The sequence below is a fragment of the Oxyura jamaicensis genome, chromosome 2, assembly GCF_011077185.1.
Source record: "Oxyura jamaicensis isolate SHBP4307 breed ruddy duck chromosome 2, BPBGC_Ojam_1.0, whole genome shotgun sequence".
NCBI classification, from domain to species: Eukaryota; Metazoa; Chordata; class Aves; order Anseriformes; family Anatidae; genus Oxyura; species Oxyura jamaicensis.
Window position 1 is genome coordinate 145127552 of NC_048894.1, and position 18586 is coordinate 145146137.

Below are 18586 nucleotides of genomic sequence, written 5' to 3' on the forward strand. Positions count from 1 at the left end.
AAATGCTTCGAGGAAGGAAAACAATTAATAAACATTTGCATTGAATTAATTCTGATTTATTAGTTAGAAATCTCCAGAAAATAGAGAGCACTTACACAGACCAGAAGAATGTGCCAGCTTTCACCCCTTGCTTGGCTGCAGTAATCCAAATCTAATGAGGAAAATATAAGAGGATTAGAATATGTTCAAATCTTTAATGACTCTCTGAAATGAAAATAAAATGTTTTCAAGGCACATTCTTCTACCCCGAGCCTAGAAATAAAAATTGCAGGCTCCAGCCTCCATCCCTAATTCAAACACATGGAGTGACAAACCTATGCAAATTCTGTAGCAGTGGATCAGCTGCTGCATTCTAGACAGTTTCACCCCTAAATCTTTGATACTTTTAATGCAGAAAATTAAGATATATAGCCAGAAATTTCTTAAGCACCCTACCCCCATTTCATTTTCGTGAAGTGGACCACATCTCACCTGAGCCCTTTGGTGTTCAAGTTTTGGAGGATACTGTTAAGAAAGAACACAGCTCAAAACTCATCAGGGTCTATATAAAGATCCTCTATATAAAGATCCCTCTTTCCCTATATATCTTCCTCCATAGGAGTTTAAGGACTTTTTGAGCTCACACAATGTGGAAATGACAGAAACAATCTCCATGAGCTTTTTAAATACTTTTTTTTTTTTTTTTAATCCATCTATTTTTATGGCTATAAAACGGTTTGTAGCAGCAAGTTCTAGAGTGTAATCACAACAAGTGAGTATATTTTTCTTTTGTTTGGTTTAAACCTGCCAATCTCACAGGGGTTACAGTACTATTCCCATTCCTTAATTCTTTCTCTTCCCTGTTCCATAAAACATTCATCATTTTCATCTAAACCCCACTTACAATCCCCATCTATTCTTTTTCAAGCAAGAATAGCATTCATTTGTTTGATCTTTCTTTAATGAAAGCCACACCATACCTCTGGTTATCCTCACCACCCTCTCTCTTTTTTTTTTTTTCTTTTTTTTTTTTCTTTTTTTTTTTTCTCCTATGTATACCTATAGAAGGCAAGGGAATGAGAATATCTAATTATGGACCTTCCTGACATTTCATTTGTAGCCTGCCAGGACCAAATTTCTTTTGCAAGGAAATAACCAAATTATTGTAAAACCTATTTCAAAAGTGGCAATGACTTAAAGGCCAACATTGCACATACAACTAGAAAATTGTTTTCCCATGTTGTTATTTATGCATACTATAATTTATACATTTCATGACCATTTAAGCCAAAGCATAGTTCCCTTCCTCAATAATTGCAAATTCTTTCATTTATTTTAAATCAACTCTTCAAAAGTACATTCAAGGGCACTCTACCTTGCTCAAGCAGGCACTTATAAACTGTCATCTGGGCACGCATTATCCAAATGTCATGCCTAAATTATTCATGTATTAGTCTTAATTGAAATAAATTTGTGGAGTCTAATGAAAGATCATTTCTGCACTGAGGCTATAGTTAATTGCAACTAAATATGGGTATTGTTATGCTCATAATTAATGGAAAATTGATCATCTGTTCCTTTCTAGTGCCTTGGATACACCTCTTAACTTATCTCTGCATCTTTTACTCTTCCAAATCTTACTGGACTCAATCCACTATCCAGTTAATTTAAAATCACAGCTACAGAACAATGTGTTTTCATTACATTCTAACTTTTTGGTAACATATCCTCTTTTTCAGGGAAGAATACAACCATGGTAACTCTATAGAAATGGTTGTTTAATAAATAAACACAGCAATATCCAGAGCAGAATGACCATGGGTCTGAAATTATGTTGGAATTTGGTTTTGAGTTGTTGAACAACAGGAAGATTGTTTTCAAATGCTGACAGACCAGCACTGACAGGATGGGACATAAAAATGTGGGTGAACGTGAAGAGAGATGAGCAAAAGTGCCTTCAAGCTGGAAGCCATATGCTGTAGTCAGAGGTGTGACCGTAATGCAAGGACACATCCACAAGCTCATTTGTGTCATCTCTGTCACAAAGAGTATATAACCTCAGCCCAGATCCTGTGTCTAAGACAGGAGCTACTCCATATTCATTAGTGGTTCTTGGGCTTCCCATGTGAAAAAGAGCCAACGTTTAAAGCAAATACGTTTTCCATTGCACTGTAGATTTATTCCTAGAGCAGAACCCTTGCCATGGCAGAGAAGAGAGGTCAAATATAAATTTAGTAGGAGTGTCAGCTCCACTGCTGTTATGCTCTTTGGTCTTGCTGTACTTGGAAAACCATTGTCCCTCCAGAGCTGCAGTGGATTTATTTTTCTTTGAAAGTGTTTGTGTTCTGCAAAGTTTAAATAATTTTGCAGATATCTTTGGGAAGGTACCAACAAACTAAGTCCAGGGAATTCAGTATTTAGATTTACCATCTGTTAACTCTACTTTGGCTTTTTAGTGCTTTGGACTGCACAGGCCCAGGTGGTCCTGTCTGCCTCTTGTTGACTAAATGAGACCTGCCAGGTCCCACCCTCAGCAGCTGAAGCTGTCCCGTGCTGCTCCTGACTATTAGCATGCTAAAATCAACCACAGCGCTGTCTGTTTTAGACAGTGATTTTAAACATGTGCCATAAAACACTCATTCTCTGGCCAAGTGAGTAGAACAGTAGTCATCTTGACAGATGAATAATTAGGCCCAGTGTACATTGCCAAGATGCCCTGCTTGCCTGCAAGAAGTCGATAGCTACTTTTTATTCCAGTGGAGCATACACAGCATGCTTCATGTGTGCCACATGAAAACAGCATGAACATCATCTAGACCAAGGAGCAGTGCAAGCAGCCATCCACTGCCCACTTGCACACAGGGGCTGAAGACACACAGGGCTTTACCAAGGGACTCTTGCAGGACTCTGATTCCAGAAAGCTTCTGCAAAGCTCTTACCAAAGAAGTAAAGAGAAGCAAAGTCTTCTCTTAACTCTCACCCAGGTTTGGTATAGCAGGACAGACAAGCCTGCAGAGTGAATACTGCTAGGTTTTAAACCAGTTTTCAAAAGGGCAGAAAAAGTGGTGATATTACCACAGTCCTTGAAGAGCTTCTCCTATATCAGGCTGCAGGGTCTGACGATCTTTCCCAGGTGATCTGAGCAGAAATCTCCCCTAGTTGTGCACTCCTAGGTAAGCAGTAAAGGGAGAGCAGCACTGTCCCTTCCAAAGGCACCCAGACAGGCTATAGACAGGGAAAAAGTGCACCCTCCCTACTCCCAAGTATTTCACCTCGGGAATGCGGCAATTTACATTGGCATTAACTATTTGGATGAGGAAAGGTGTCTGCTGCACTTAAAATAAGCTCAACAGCTAAGACAGTGATCCGTTAAAGTCCAAGACCAACAAGTCAAATAAGCCCGTATCTGACGCAACATCTGAGAAGTGAGTCTGAATCGATTCCATCGCTAGGCAGTCTGGTTCAACCCAAGGTTGCAATATATACTACTGGACACTTCCCCCCATTTTTTAACAATAAATAAATAAATAAATAAAAGCTTTTGGTTTATTTAAAAGCGATGTAATAAAACTCAGTATGTTTCAACATCACACCTAAAGCCACTACACCATAACAAAATATTTGCCGAGACCTCATAGCAATTAGAGAAGCAGCAGCAGTCATCCAGGTAGAAGAGTTTCCATCCACATTACCCAAGCTTTAAAGCAAAGTTTTAGTGTGTTTTAGAGCTGTGACAGTTATCACTGGTGAACATAGTGATAGCAGTCCCTACCTCTATAGCCAGCCCCTTTGCTAGTTAGCTAAAATTAAACAACAGACTGTCAGCTGCAGCAGCTGATGGGAGCACACACATTTACTTCCTACCCTCAGCTATAGGATATTTACTCCAGCAGAAAAGTGGGGCAAACCTTATTGCTCTCTACACCTGAAAGGAAGGTGTGGAGAGCTGGAGGCAGCCTCTTCTTGAAGATAATTAGCGATAGGACTAGAGGGAATGGCCTCAAGTTGCACCAGGGGAGGTTCAGGCTGGAAATGAGGAGACATTTCTTCTCAGAAAGAGCAGTCAGGCATTGGGATGGGTTGCCCAGGGAGGTGGTGGAGTCACCGTCCCTGGGGGTGTTCAAGGAAAGGTTGGACATGGTGCTTGGGGATGTGGTTTAGTGGTGACATTGGTGGTAGGGGGATGGTTGGACCAGATGATTTTGGAGGTCTTTTCCAACCTTAATGATTTTAAACCATTAGCAATGAACCTCATCACCAAAGAACATCTCTCAGTGTCATTAAATTAAATTCACTAACTTTCAAGACAGAATGCAAGTCATGCTCCTCCCAGGCTAACATGAAGTCTATACTGTCAATTTCTATAGGATAGAAAAGAAAAATTTAGCTGATGTCCTCTCAACATTTTCCATCCAGAACAATCAAAATTAAGAATGGAATAGCTTTTATTGTTTCATTTCCTCTCTGTTGATTAGAGCCACAGTACTAAAGTTAATTAATCCTAGATGTTCCAGTGCTGAGCATGTAAATGTAATGTTATATATACTCTGTGTCTGGTCACATCTGTTCAGGTCACTTATCATAAAGTTTGCCGTGTTAGGCATTGTAAGGTCAGTACCATTTGTGAGCTTATGTAATTTATTTGCTGTATGTAAATACCTTGGTTTTAACTGTTAATGTGTTAGAATTTTATAGTCAGCAGTTTAACTATATCTGATGGGCACCCCAGGTTTTCATACGGGATATGACTTCATAGTATTGCAAGCTATACAAAGACCATGTTTCTGAATTAAATTATTCAAGCAGAGTAGAGGACAATATTAATAAAAATAAAAATAAAGACTAACTGATCTGTTTTCATATTGTGTCAAGGAGTTAGAGGATACGTAAGTTTTTCAACACAGAAAGACCTCTTAAATTATGGAACCATAGATTCACATGATAAATGTCCCAAGATGTAATATACATGATTATCTAGATGTATACCAAACATCTCCAGTAAGCTAAATTGCTATCTTCCTTGTTGAAAGACTACAATTCTTCTCCTTTATTTATAGCCAAAAACATACAAAGGGTAAGCAATACTTCAGTTGGCTGTGTCATATGCAACATGCAAGTCCCAGGTTCTCCCTTTTTTTGATTGCTAGACGCATGTTCACACAAATAATACAAAGAAAATTATTCAAGATAGCTGTGCAACTGCCTTTGAAAACCTGCACAAAAAGTGCAACATCTCCCTACTTTTAATCTTCCAAGAATAAATAAGTGCCCCTAACTTTGCAAAGGCTGCCCAGTACTTGTTGCATCACCAAAGAACTGGCAGCAGCACACCTCAGGTCAGGGCCAACGGGAGGGACAGCTCTGAGGGCTGGCCCTCGGGGACAATTGTGCAAACATGCTTGCTGGCCAGGGAAGGAAATTCATGTTGGGAGCTGAAGTTGCACGGACACCCACTGTGGCTGAGAGGAGACAATACATGAATGGGAAATCCCTTCCATGCTTAGCTAGAGTTGGGGAGGGGTCATTACATTGTTTCCCAACAAACATGTACAAGATTGGTGTAGGCATACAGAATTAATTTGGCATGATGGAGCCAAATGTTACACTCCTGCACCATTTCCACTTTGCCTGCCAACAAGGTAGAAGGTGGAGTCATGACTTCCACAATAATTAGACAGAATCTTAGAGGACTGTGGATTTCTGAAAAGAGGCTCATCTCCTCTAGGGAACCTGCTTTGGCAGGGGGGTTGGACCCGATGATCTCTTGAGGTCCCTTCCAACCCCTACAATTCTGTGATCTTTGGACACAAACTCAAGTAAGAGCTGGGCAGCCTTCTCAAGGGGACTCTGTCCTCATGAACTACAGTCTTCATAAAAATATGGTTTTATACCTGTCATCTTCTGATCTTTGGGAAGCCAAAAGATCATGAAAGATCATTAAGAAAAGCAAAGTATCACCTGTAGCGTAAGCTTAAGCTTGCTACATCAAATAAAGACATGGAAAACTACTGCTAAACAGAAGCCAAAGGCAGCTGGGGGCTTAATTTAAGCACTTGACTTCAGTGGTTGAAGTTACTTGGATGAAAGTCGCAGTGTCATGAAAAACGAGCAGTGAAGTTTGTTTCTGCCTTGAGAGCATGGGCCCTGATGCTCACCATTTCTGTGAGATGCTGTAGCAATTCAACAAAGAGTAGTTATGCGGCTGTTTCCTCTCAAACACTTTTGAGTTAAGAAGAAGGTGTTTTTAAGCTTGTGCAGTAAATCAAGGTTTAGTACTAAATAAGAAAGACAGGTTTCAGAAAGCCTCACCATCAGTTAGAGGATCTCAAAACACTTCCAAAGCTACCTTCTCCTTCTCCTCCTTTTCCTAATGCTCTTAAAATTAATTTCTCATAATTCCTTGTGTGGAAACATTCAGCTACTCATCTGCCAAACCCCATGAAATCACATGTTAATTTGGTTGATTCCCAACAAAAACACTCACTATAAGAACAGCTAGAAAAAAAAAAAAAAAAAAAAGGCAACAACAACACATGCCACACATTTTAACAAAGCTACACATAGTAGGTCAATTTTCAGGAGCAAGAAAGTATTTCAGGAATGATCAACTTTCAATGACATCGTCTTTAAGGCTGTTTTATCTATAACATGAAGCTGGGGACCCTGGAATTTTTTTCTGCCTTTCTGGGGAGAATAAGTAGTTTTGGATAATAATTCCCAGTTTCCCAGTTCTGTGCAAATAAAGTGCCTCTCTGAAGTTGAGTACTCAAGTTTGTGACCCAAGACCTAAAAGGAATAAAAATCTGTGATATGCAGAAAAGACTCCCCTCTGTCCCCCTTAATTTTACTGTCTTGTCTTGGATTAACCAGCTATTTTTGGCAGTTTTATCAATGTGATATTTAGATAAAATTATAAAACGGATTTAGAAAGGGACCGTATCTTAACTACATAGATGAGAGAATTTTTTTCCATCAAAATCTATGCCCTCTGAATTTTAGTAGCTTGTCTTCACACTTTCTTCATTTTGCTAATAAAGATACACAAAACTTGCATTTCCTCCGTGTCAGAGATGGGATCATTTATGTCATAATGTTTCTGCAACAGATCACCTGTCTTCTTACCCAGGCACTATGGCCAGTCTATCTGGTTTGCCTAACTTACAGGTTCTGCTCATATTAAGTGTGTAGCGATTCAGTTATAGTCTTTCTTCTATGCATGTGTTTCCAATTCTCCAAGAATATTTCCAGCTCATTACATGATTCCTGTGTTTCTGCATTCTAACACTTCTTTGGATCAGCTGTTTTATTTTATCATCCTTACTTGTGTATGCAACACTCCCCCCTATCCTCTGAGATTTTTTTTTTTCCCAGCTTATGGTCATCCGCAGTTTTGTAACTTCCTCAAGATCTTCTCAGCTGACATTTTTCATGACCCTTGTTTACAATCCAGAGTGACTGTTATTCTCTGCAACAGCAGAGGTGTTTCTAATGGGTGGGAGACGGAATTACCCAATACCCCCCACTCAACACCACAGTTGATGCAATATACATAGACTTGTATTGAAATTTTAAAATATGGCAGTTCATAGATAGAGACATTTGCACAGTCCCCAGAAGTTAGTTTCCCAGTAATTCCCACCTAAATTTGGCCAAGGTAAGGCACGCAATTAAATTTGCAATGCACAATTAAATTGCAGCTGCTTATCACGTTGTAAAGCAGCTGTCGAGCCACAATACTGTCTATGAGCTCAATGTCTGACTGAAGCAAGGGTGGTGTGGCTGCCATTAGGCATGCTACTGGATGTAGCTACGATGGAGAAGAGGCTACCTCCTGTCCCCCTTTTACTGCTCCCAGTTTTGATCCTGCTTCTTTGCTCACATCTAGGAAGATAACAGCCAGGTACGTTTCTCACCCTCTCCTCCCCGCACAACCCATGCTAAAAGCTAACCCAGGTCATAGCTTTGTGAGGGAGCAACCATGCTCTGTTACTGCTGACTAATTTAACAAGAGCACAAATACCTCATTCTGGCTCAGCTTCAACCAGAGACATCTGCCTGTCACACATCTGCCTGCAGCTCTAAATTGTCTTGTCTTGCATTTGCTGTGGACTAAAACCACATGCAGACAAATAACACATGCTTGCTAAGCCTAAAACCATCTGAGTAGCTTCCTTTAGTCGCCCGGGATATCAATGTCTTAGTGATTTGGGGGATGACACTGATCACTAGAGTGAACATCAATAACACATTATGGTGTTCCCAATCTCCTTCCAATTTCTACCCCCAGTACCCCACTCTTTTTCTGGATTAAATGGTCAGGAAGTTTTTAAACTGCAGTCCCCCAAGCAATCGGTGCAGTAATAAGTTCATGCACTTTGGCTGCTTGCAACTAAAACTTACTAAATTAACGTAAACCCATTTTTGGTGGCAGTTTAAAGCAAGACACCACAGCATGCACTACTAAAAGGGGAATGCCCAGCAGAAGCAAAGGGACCCTTTCTTTGAAACCTTAGAAAGAGGCTATTTCCTTGCCCAAAATAAGGATTCAGAGCTGGAGAAAACCAATTGCAACACTAACCTAAGAGAGAGCCCCATTCAGCCACCATTGCTGTGTTCAAGGCAGAAATTAATTCACAAACTTCTGTGACCTCTGCAGCAAGTCAGGCAACAGCGTTCACTTGTGGACTTAACAAATAATAATTATGAAGTTGTGTCATGCTGCTCTGACAGAACATTAATACTAAAACTGCCACAAGAACATTACTAGGACGAAAACCTGAGAAACCCATAATGAAAAGGAAACATTATGCCACGCTGATGAAAATATAGTAATTCGTGTTAAACTACTGCCTAAAGTGAGGGTTTTTCCTAGCCACATCTAATTTATACTTATCAACACAAGCACCCTTCCATAATCTCAATGGCTTTATTATTCTGAAAAGCAAAAGCCAACTCAAAATGTTACATTAAATTGATCGACACAGGGCCAGCCATGGGGAGATTACGTACAAATTGTTCACAGATGTATTTTTTTAATTATTATTATTGGCTATGTTCCACAGCACAGGGGGAGGGGAGGGAGGAAGGAGAGAGGAGGAGGGAATCTGAAACTTACTGGTTGACCTCCCCACCATCTGTGATTGAATTTCTCTCGCCCTCGAAGACTGAAGCTGGCATCAAACACTGGGTCATACATCGAATTGCCAACGATTCCATGTGATTCAGGATAGAGTCCCTTTGTGCAGAAGTAGATTAATTAGTAAAACCCTAATGCACACAGATCCAGTTCCCCATAGCTATCTGAAAATACTGCTAAATTATTTTAAAAGTAGGTGTCTTTGTAACTGTGCACCAGAAAAGGTTTTAATGTTAAGGTAAACACATATAAAACTGACTGTAGCAACAAAAACAGCAGGAGATGACTGAATTGTGCTTGAAAAAAAAGGCACAACATTTTCTGGTACTGGATACTTTAAAGTATTTTCACACTGGTTAAAAGTTAGTTTGAGGTCATCAAAAGTAAGCAAAAAAAAAAAAATTGATTTGAACTTTCAGTTCCTCTTGAATTCCTCATGAATTCCCTTTCTGGAAACAGTAATTCATTTTCTGGTAGCAAAAGTAACACTTTGCATTTGCGTTTGATAATATTTTATCTCCAACATTTCCTCTGTGAGATAAGAGTTATTTCTAAGAAGAAACCGAAGCAAGTCACCAGAAATGTGATATAAACCCAGAGGCTTTGTATCACAATTTCTCCATCAGTAAAGGTGATTTAGGAGGTTTCTGTTCTTCTCCCTTTCTTCTCCACCCTCTCCCATCCCCTTCTCTCTTTTCAGTTAACATTTGTGCAGAGGCTGCAGGGAGAAAAAGAAGGGGAAAAAACGTGGCTGCTGCTTTGGGAGCACTGTCATAAGGAGCGTGTGCATCCCAGGGTGGGGACAGCCTGTCCACCAGCTGTGCCACAAGAGCACAGAAGCGATGGCTCTTTTTCTGCAGAGCCAATGCGGCATCCAGACACACTCAGCAGCTGTAAGTTTTGAGGCGGCTGCTAAGACAGCCTTACTGACTTCAGCTACTCCAATGAAGGAACAACTGCTGGTTGTATTCTGAGTAGAATTTCAGAAACCATGACCTGTAATTACACAGCAGTACAAATAACTGCAAAAACAGGCATAAGAAAGTGCAGGAAAGTTGTAATGCTGTGCATGATAGTGAGAAACAATTTATCGCAGAACTTCAAAATGCTGAAAAAAAATACTTAACATAACTGAAGGCACAAAAGGATAGACAGCAAAGCAGTTTTATTTTAAAAAATCTTGTTTCCCACAACCCACATTTCCAATGAAGTGCAACATTTTATCAACAAAAACTCCTTCCCAGGGACTTACAGTAGCAAGGGTGTACAAGTTGGGGAAGGTTTTTGTAGGGTAGACAGGCCTCATGTAAGGAGAATGTGTTCCACAAGATCCTGAAAAATCAATGGGGAATGCAAACATTAGCAAGTGAAGCTCTGAGACATGAAAAACAAAAATACAGGGAATCATTTGTTTTAACTCAAAATGCTGCAGAAACTGGTTAAATTTTAACCAATTTAAATGAACATTTTGCTGCTTAACATTGGCAAGTCTTCTTGCAGGACAGCCATAAATCTACTCACACACTCTTTGCGCTTTGCGATAAACAAGTGAAACAATGCAGCCAGCACTACAAAACCAGCTAGATTTCCATGCACTGTTTTCCTTTCTAAGCTAGCCTCCTCTCAGTGTCCATAGCCATTGGAAGTGTCTTTCTGTTAAGTAAAACTATTTGAGAAATCACAGGCTAATTTTAAGTGACAAATATACTAAGGCTGGAGTTTCACAATAGGCTTTGGCCACAGCTCCACAGATGGCTACTCAAATACAAGAGCCAGCAAACACACACACGCAAACAAAAAAACCACCACGCTTTTCAAGGGTATGGGCACACACACAGACTACCATGCTATACTGAGAAGCTCAAATATACAGTGCCTCCAGTACACCACAAAAACCAGGACCCATGTCTTTAACATTTGTGACTCACATGGAACATTTTGTGGGTACCTCCCAACTAGCCTGTAAGAGGGCATGATACATATCACATTCTGAAGAATCATTTATTTGCTGACAAAACCAAATTAACACCACTGATTCTGATCTGCAACCCCCAAAGCAACTCTCTCCCCACTCTTTGATTGTTGCTTGCTGCTTTAGTCAGGGTGCTTCAAGCCACCAGGTGATACCATCTAAACCAAATGGGACTTCTGCCATTTTGCTTTGGGGGATGACACACACACACAAAAATCTTTATTAGACCCTTGAATCAGAAGAGCCCTGCATTTGGCACAGCCCTTCTACCCGCCAGCACCATGCTGATTTTTGTTGCTCAATACACAATCAAAACAACTGAACTGCAGAAAGATTGTCTTTCATATATTGTAGTAAAACAGATGTACTCACTCAATTTTTCAATATTGGGCATGACCTTGTTCCCTTTCTTCATATATGATGCACGGAAACCATCAACAGAGAAGATGATCAAAGGAGGACGAACAAAGCTGAGAAATAGAAACAGCATGAATGTAAGTCAGCATTTCTAAATTATTTTTTATTTCCACTTGCTCACTGAGGCTCCAGCAAACTTCAAGTATAGTTACTACATGTGCTGTGTGTCTATAATATTTTGCTTACTTAACAGATCAGCACAAACTGATAATCTTCATGCTTACTAACATCCAGAGTTTGGTTGTGTGGTCACAGTTAGTTAAAGGGCTGAGTTCCAACATAAAAGACACTTTCCCTGAGCAGCCAAAAGCATACAGCCCAAAAAGGCAAATGTTTACAGAGATGGACAAGAGGGGAAAAAAATAGTATGCATGAGTACCCACCCTATCACACAATCTGTAATTAAAAACCACGGTTTATGACAGCTGGTCTTGTCTCTTTACAAACATGTAGAGTTTTGTGTGAGCCATATACTAAAGATGATGATATCTCATGCTATTTTATTGTACTTCTATTTGCTACTTATATTTGGATTTGAACCCAAGCAGGCAGAGATGTGTTCTGGACAGGTGTGCCTGGATCACCTGCTGCAGGGGTAAGAAGCTGTAATTGTCACCGGGAGAAGGAGGAGCTCCTATCTCCTCCAAACTATCCTGGTAGCACAGACTGAGCTGCAACCCGACATAGAGCCTAAGCAGATGATTACTTTTAAGCATAACAGTGAGCCAACTGGTTTCAGAAGTTCTTACATTTTCAGTGCTATTCTTGTGCTTGTTATTCTAAATCAAGGCCATATCCCCATTGCAATTTTGAAATCTTTTCACTTAGGAAGACAGTATTACTAAAACAAAATTCAGTTTTTAAAAATGACTTGAGCTGTGTTCATATGTGGCTCAGGCTGAATTTTAGTGAAATCAGGAAAAGATCTCTATGGTCTTCAAGATGGTTTGGTTATCCTCCCTACACTTGTAAGTGAAACAGGCCAACCCTCCAGCAGGAGGTCAAATGACAAGAGTGCAAGGCCCTCATACACCACTACTCATCCAACAGCTCAAAGACAAATGAGTTGCAATATTATCAGCCCAATTGTACAAATGGTGAAGCGCAGAAAAGCGACCAACTCATAACCATTCAGCAAAGTCATTACGGGGCCAGTGCAGAAACGATGTTCAGAGTGCTGGACCACTGGCCTTCCTGCACTTGGCTTTGGTGTTGCGAGCAAAGCACTTACCCTGCTGGACATTCAGGAGTTTTTATCTCTTCACAGTCATCGTCCACCCAGTGGGTTTCTCCTACCAGAAAAGTAAAATCAGAGTTTAATATATATACATATATAAATATAAAAAATATATATAAAAATGTAATATATGTATATTTATATATGTGGACATAGCTACAGGTTTCAGAGAAAATTAAAAAATAAATAAAATAAAGTCTAGCTCTTGCTAATGATGACCAAATAATGACCAGGTATCTTCCACAAAGCCGAACAAATTATCTGGTTATATCACAGAATTTATTCTACTCAATAACAATATCCAAACTATCACTGCTAGAATCACATCTTAAGACTGGAGTTAAAAGTCTCCTTTTGCCTGAGGGAAACAGTGGTAAAAGCTTTAGGCAGAGTGGTCATGTTTTCTTTTGTTATTTTTTTAATTACAATTTTTAATCTGTCAAAAAAAAAGGGGGGGGAGGGGGTAGTGCTGCTTCAGGCTGTGAATTCATACCCTCCTTCCCATCAGCTCTGATGTCTCTGTGAACTGCTTCAGCTGGCTAAAGACACAAAACAAAACACATTCTGTGGAAGAAAAACAGCCCTAAATGGTTTCCAGCTGGTTTACAGAGCTCATGGATCAGGTAAGACTCAGGCACAGCTAAAAAAAAAGCAATAATGCTCTTTCAGAGCTAGCTTAGTTAAAATTATTTTATGTAAACAACTCTTTTCTTAGGGTTTTAGCTACTGAGTGCTGACTATAGACTGGCTCATGACTTGCATTTTCACAGGTCAATTGAAAAACAAATTATTAGCTAATGAGGTTCACTTCCTGAACCTGGCACTATTAAGGAAATTGCAGCTCAATTAAAAGAACAAAACAAAAAGCACCATAGAAAAGATCTGCAGGAAGCGTGTCCTGCAGCAATTCCAATTGACCATGACAGGAGGTGGAGGGACAATTTCCAAGAAAAATAAATAAATAAATAACACACTATCCTCAGATAGGCACAAGCACGAATAAAGAGGAAACACTGTTCTCACATAACGCTTATTCCTGTCAGGATGCCAGGGTCATTGAGATCATTTGTTATTAACCAATTAAACAAAGATTATGTGCATTAAAGCAGGAGACGCAAATTCCTCTGTCTTGACCCTTGTAAGAGGGAGTTGAAAAAAAAAAAAAAAAAAAGGCAGAAACTGAGAACCATACCAGTATTTAAGCAATCTCAGCCTTGGGTCTCATTGGGAAGAATGTAATCTCCAGGGCCTTGCTGGAAGACTCATTATTTCACCTCGATTCCCAACAGCAAGACTCAAGTAAAGAAGAAAATCCCATTTTCAGTGTATGGACCTGGACTATTATGAGTTTGAGCTATGCAGTTGGCCAAAAGGATGTGGAAGAAAAATGTCAAACCTTAAACTCTCCACCATTAAAGTAAACCATTAAAAGACAAAGAACTAGTTGAGATACAAGGCTAATTACCAAGAACCAGAAGACCTGCTCAGAATGGGTGACACATTATGCAAGGCAGGACATGCTCCAAAGCATCAGGGTACAGGGTGAAAAATCAAGCCTTCTCAGCTCATCAATCCACCATCCAGAGCAGGCTATATTGGAGATATTGTGTGCCTAGAGGTGATGTGGTCACCTGGAGTCCATGCCACCAATCTGAAAATTATAACTCTTGTATTCTTGCAACCCTGTCCCACAAGAATCAAAGCCTACAGGTGTTGGCCCAAGTAGTTTGAGCAGGAGCTTTTGTAGTAGGGGTAGGAGAAGTTTTAGAGACAGAGATAACATATCTAGGAATGTTAAATTCCTTCTGAAACCATCAGATATCCCTGGCTTTCCCTGTGATGCAGACAAATGCACCCAAATACTTCTGTGTTTTAAACTCTTTTCTACCTTTGCCTATTCTTTTTCTATCAGTATCTCTACAGGCAAAGACAACCTCTTTCTACTGTCAACAGATGAGAAGCATTCACCTCCACTAGTGTACAAAATAAATCATAGAGTCATAGAATGGTTGGAAAGGACCTTAAATATCATCTAATTTCATCCTCCCTGCCATGGGCAGGGACACCTCCCACTAGACCAGGCTGCCCAAAGCCCCATCCAACCTGGTCTTGAACAATTCCAGGGATGGGTCTTCCACAACTTCTCTGAGCAACCTGGTCCAATGCCTCACCATCCTCAGAGTAAAGAATTTATTCCTTATATCTAAATCTAATGTCTTTAATTTAAAACCACTACTCCTCATCCTATCACTGCACACCTTGATAGAGTCCCTCCACAGCTTTCCTGTAGGCAAAATTACAAATGTAACTCCCTGTTCCTCCTCCTCCCCAAAATCAGAACAAAACAAGGAGAGGGTTCCTTCTTTAGAAGAAAATTCTTTACCCACAGGGCTGGCTTCTATCAGATTTGGAAAGATAAGAGGCAGAATGACCAAAGACGTACCTTTGCAAATGACTTGGTAGTTAGTACAACAATCTCCTCTACTTAAGCAGTCTTCAGAGCAGTGACAAGCATTGTCTTCATTCCTGGTTTCTCCACAGCGATCTTTTGTACATTCCCAGCCCCGAGCTAAAATATTCACGAAGTAAGCAAGAATGAGAGATTATAATCAAAACAAAAAGCACTCACTCAAGCCATAGAGATTACATCCAACCTCAACGAGTACAGTGTTAAATTTATAGCCCCATTTCAGTGATTTCAAGACCTCTGAAGTAAGCATGTCAACCAGAAACAAAAAGGACCCTTGTGTCCTGCAGGTGCAGGACGGCTCCTCCACCCACACACAAGTGCTTCTGCTACCCTTGGGTGTTGTACTCCAGGCTTTGTACAACCTGAATGCAAAAAAAAAAAAAGATGTGGAATGGAAAAATCAAGAAAGGCTCTTGAAAGATAAATGGGGCACAGATAAGTGGAGTTTGGAACACAAACTAGGAATGCTGCTTTTTCTTGGGTAATTCATTCTTTTTCACCCAATTCTATTCAAGTCCCCAGTTCAATCAGTGGGAAATGAGAGAAAGATGAAAAGAGACTGTGTGGATACAAAGTGATGTTATACTCCCGTCGGTTCTTCACAGAGAGAGAAGGAACTTTCTAATACCTCAGTGGGTGAGTTTCAGCACCAGCTGCAAAGTTTGAAGCACGTCAAGGAGAAGCATGGCACAGCAGCTGTAAAACACTCCTGCTCCTCTCATCTTGCAAATGAAGTTAGGATCTAAGGGCCTGCCTAAATTATGGCATTCTCTCCAGGTCTGCACATTGCTACACTTTAGAATAGGGCCTGAGGATATAAGCATATGGTTTCCCACATGTGTCCTGGCCCAGCCAATAGGAAACTGAAAAGATCACTTTAGTTAATATGCACCCAGTTTAAAAAAAAAAAAAATAATAATAATTCTCCATTTCTCCTAAATATGGGGCTTTTTTTCTATAAATATGTAATATTTACAGATTGTAAATGTGATAATTGTCTTAATAAATGCCATTGGGATTTATAAGAAAATTTACACCACAGTTCTAAGGGCTATGCAGCTATCCTTACATGTAAATGGTCATTGTACTCTCTGGTCAGGAGACTGAGGAACTGAGAGTCTGTTCTTTGGGAGTAAACATCTTGCAATGTGCTGAAAGTCTTCAGAACCTCACATTCTACAGTCATTTACACTGGGACAAAACAGCATCAGCTTAAAATTCGAAACTTATTGGCCTGGAACCAAGCCATTTCTTTTACATTGGATTACAGAATCACAGTACTGAGATTTGGTACCAAGCTATTCAAACAATATCCTTATAAACAGAAATGAGGAGGTTCTCTCAAACATTGTCCATCCCTGAACAACGATATTTTCAGTCATTAGATTTCTCTTCTGGCTGCTTAGCAAGTGTAATTCCTTGATAAAGCAAGGGAAGGTTTAACAGCAGAAGTAGAAGGCACCTGTGTCAACTCTGACCACTAAGCAAACATTCATGGAGACGGGTACAACTAATAATTTAAGTGCACTATGTTAAGAAATAAAGCATAACTCATGGCCCTCTTTGAAGTTTCCCTTGCCTATGAGTCATGAAAAACGGAAAATGAACACAGCACTGTATTTCCTTTCCCCAGGGTCTAATGAATTGAAGGTAAACATTTTCACCAGCGTGTTATATGCATCCTGACATCTGGAAATCAGAGTGTAAAGCAACGGTAACAAGCCCAGCTTGTCACCTCTGAAGGGACCTGCACCACTTCAAGACTCCCAGTTTCACAATGCACAATCCACAAGCAAGTCTGAATTGCTCTAACATTAAGTTATCACCTAGAAGAAAAAGGGTGGATAATGCTGAGAGACCAACCTCTAGTCTGTACCATGGCTCTCTTCGTTGTAACCTGGAGGGACAACTGGTGCCTGAATGCTGATTATTGTTTGTAAATGAGTATCAGATCTCCTTTCCAGGTAGTACAAATAGTACCCTGTCTTTTTCTGCCCTAGAAACCATGGCAAAAGCCCAGCAGTGAGGAGCAATAGGTGTGTGTTCCTCCTGCTCCTTGTAAGGACACATGGGCTGCGTTTTGGGCTAAGCCAAGCCTAGGCAGCAAGGTAAGGCAAAGTAAGGAGGAGACCCAGGTTACAGCAGGGAGCACTGTATTACAGCAGCCAGTCCCAACTGCTCGCATAAGCCAGGCATCATCAGCACCTGCCAATGCAGAGCAGGAGACCCATCGTACCTGTCTTTAAGCACAGCTCATCAAAGTCAAAGCAGCAGCTGTTGTAGCTCTTGCACAGGTTGTCACAGCGGCATCCAGGAGGCTCTGCCTCTTGAAGTTCAAAGCATCTGTTTTTGCAGGAGCCAGAGGTACTGATCCAGGGGGAATCTGACAGGACTGTGTGAAACAAGAAACAGGGCAACATCTGTCAGACCGGCAATGGTGGGACAGGTGGCTCAGCCCGGAGCCACTTGGATGAGTGAAACCTCAGCTGCCTGCCAAGGGAGAGGAAGGGAGAGGGGAGAGGAGAAGGGGAGAAGGGTTGCTTGCAGAACCCAAGTATATATATATGTATGTATGTATATATATATAAAGTTTAAAAATCCAAAAAGGCAGCTCTTTTGGGAGGAAAAGAATGAGGAAGCAGCATGCTGTGATAATATCCTGCAAATAAATGGACCTGGCTTTACCTCTGTTACAATCAAGAGATTACTAGCAGAAATGTATTGAAGTATCCAAGGCCCAATTCCAGGATCTGCAGCTATTCCTCAGAAGCAGGCCTTTGTTTTCAGAAACCAAGTGACATTTTCATGGCTGGCTGGGCAGTTCGCATAGTAAAGGACTGCAATTAATCTGCATGAAGTCAGCAGGACTTGGTTTGCTCTACTGGAAGGTGCCAAATCACTGTCAAGCATGAACGAAAACTGTAAGATGCTCTGTAAGTTGATGGGGAAGCAAAGCAAGACTTTTTAGTGTTCTTCTGCAGAGCATTAAATTATAAAATTAAACAAAGTACAGAAGTATACAAGTATATAAGAAGTCAATATATTTGATGTGTATAAGTAAATGGAGGACTGCCAGTCTGAAAACCATGAATAATGCATTAGACTTCAATAACCAATTAGTAAGGGCCCTTATTGTCAGAGCTGGTGTGTACTTACCTGCTCTTTTCTCAAAGCTTAGTATCTTATACATTTTTCCTATCAGAGTCCTACACAGCAGCTTACGTAAAGCAGGAAGGTTGTGTGCTACTCTCTGGGGTTAATGGCTTTTTATGAAATAAACTGAGATGAATTCATGTTATTCTTTAAAAACAGAGGTGTTCCAAAGAATATTTCACAATGTCATTTGTTCTTTGAGAGACCTATTAAAATTAAGTC

The 18586-nt window shown here is 40.3% G+C and overlaps 1 protein-coding gene across 7 annotated transcripts in view; it reads right to left on the minus strand.

Moving 5' to 3' along the window:
- ENPP2 (ectonucleotide pyrophosphatase/phosphodiesterase 2) overlaps positions 1-18586 on the minus strand; it is a 71559-nt gene that overhangs the window by 33952 nt on the left and 19021 nt on the right. For all 7 annotated transcript variants that reach the window (XM_035317671.1, XM_035317665.1, XM_035317664.1 and 4 more), the window contains exons 3-9: positions 17448-17603; positions 15185-15310; positions 12736-12796; positions 11460-11557; positions 10368-10447; positions 9095-9214; positions 96-151 (exon numbers count right to left, since the gene is read on the minus strand). In XM_035317671.1, coding sequence (XP_035173562.1) covers positions 96-151; positions 9095-9214; positions 10368-10447; positions 11460-11557; positions 12736-12796; positions 15185-15310; positions 17448-17603 — 697 coding nt within the window. The remainder of the gene's footprint in view (positions 1-95; positions 152-9094; positions 9215-10367; positions 10448-11459; positions 11558-12735; positions 12797-15184; positions 15311-17447; positions 17604-18586) is intronic.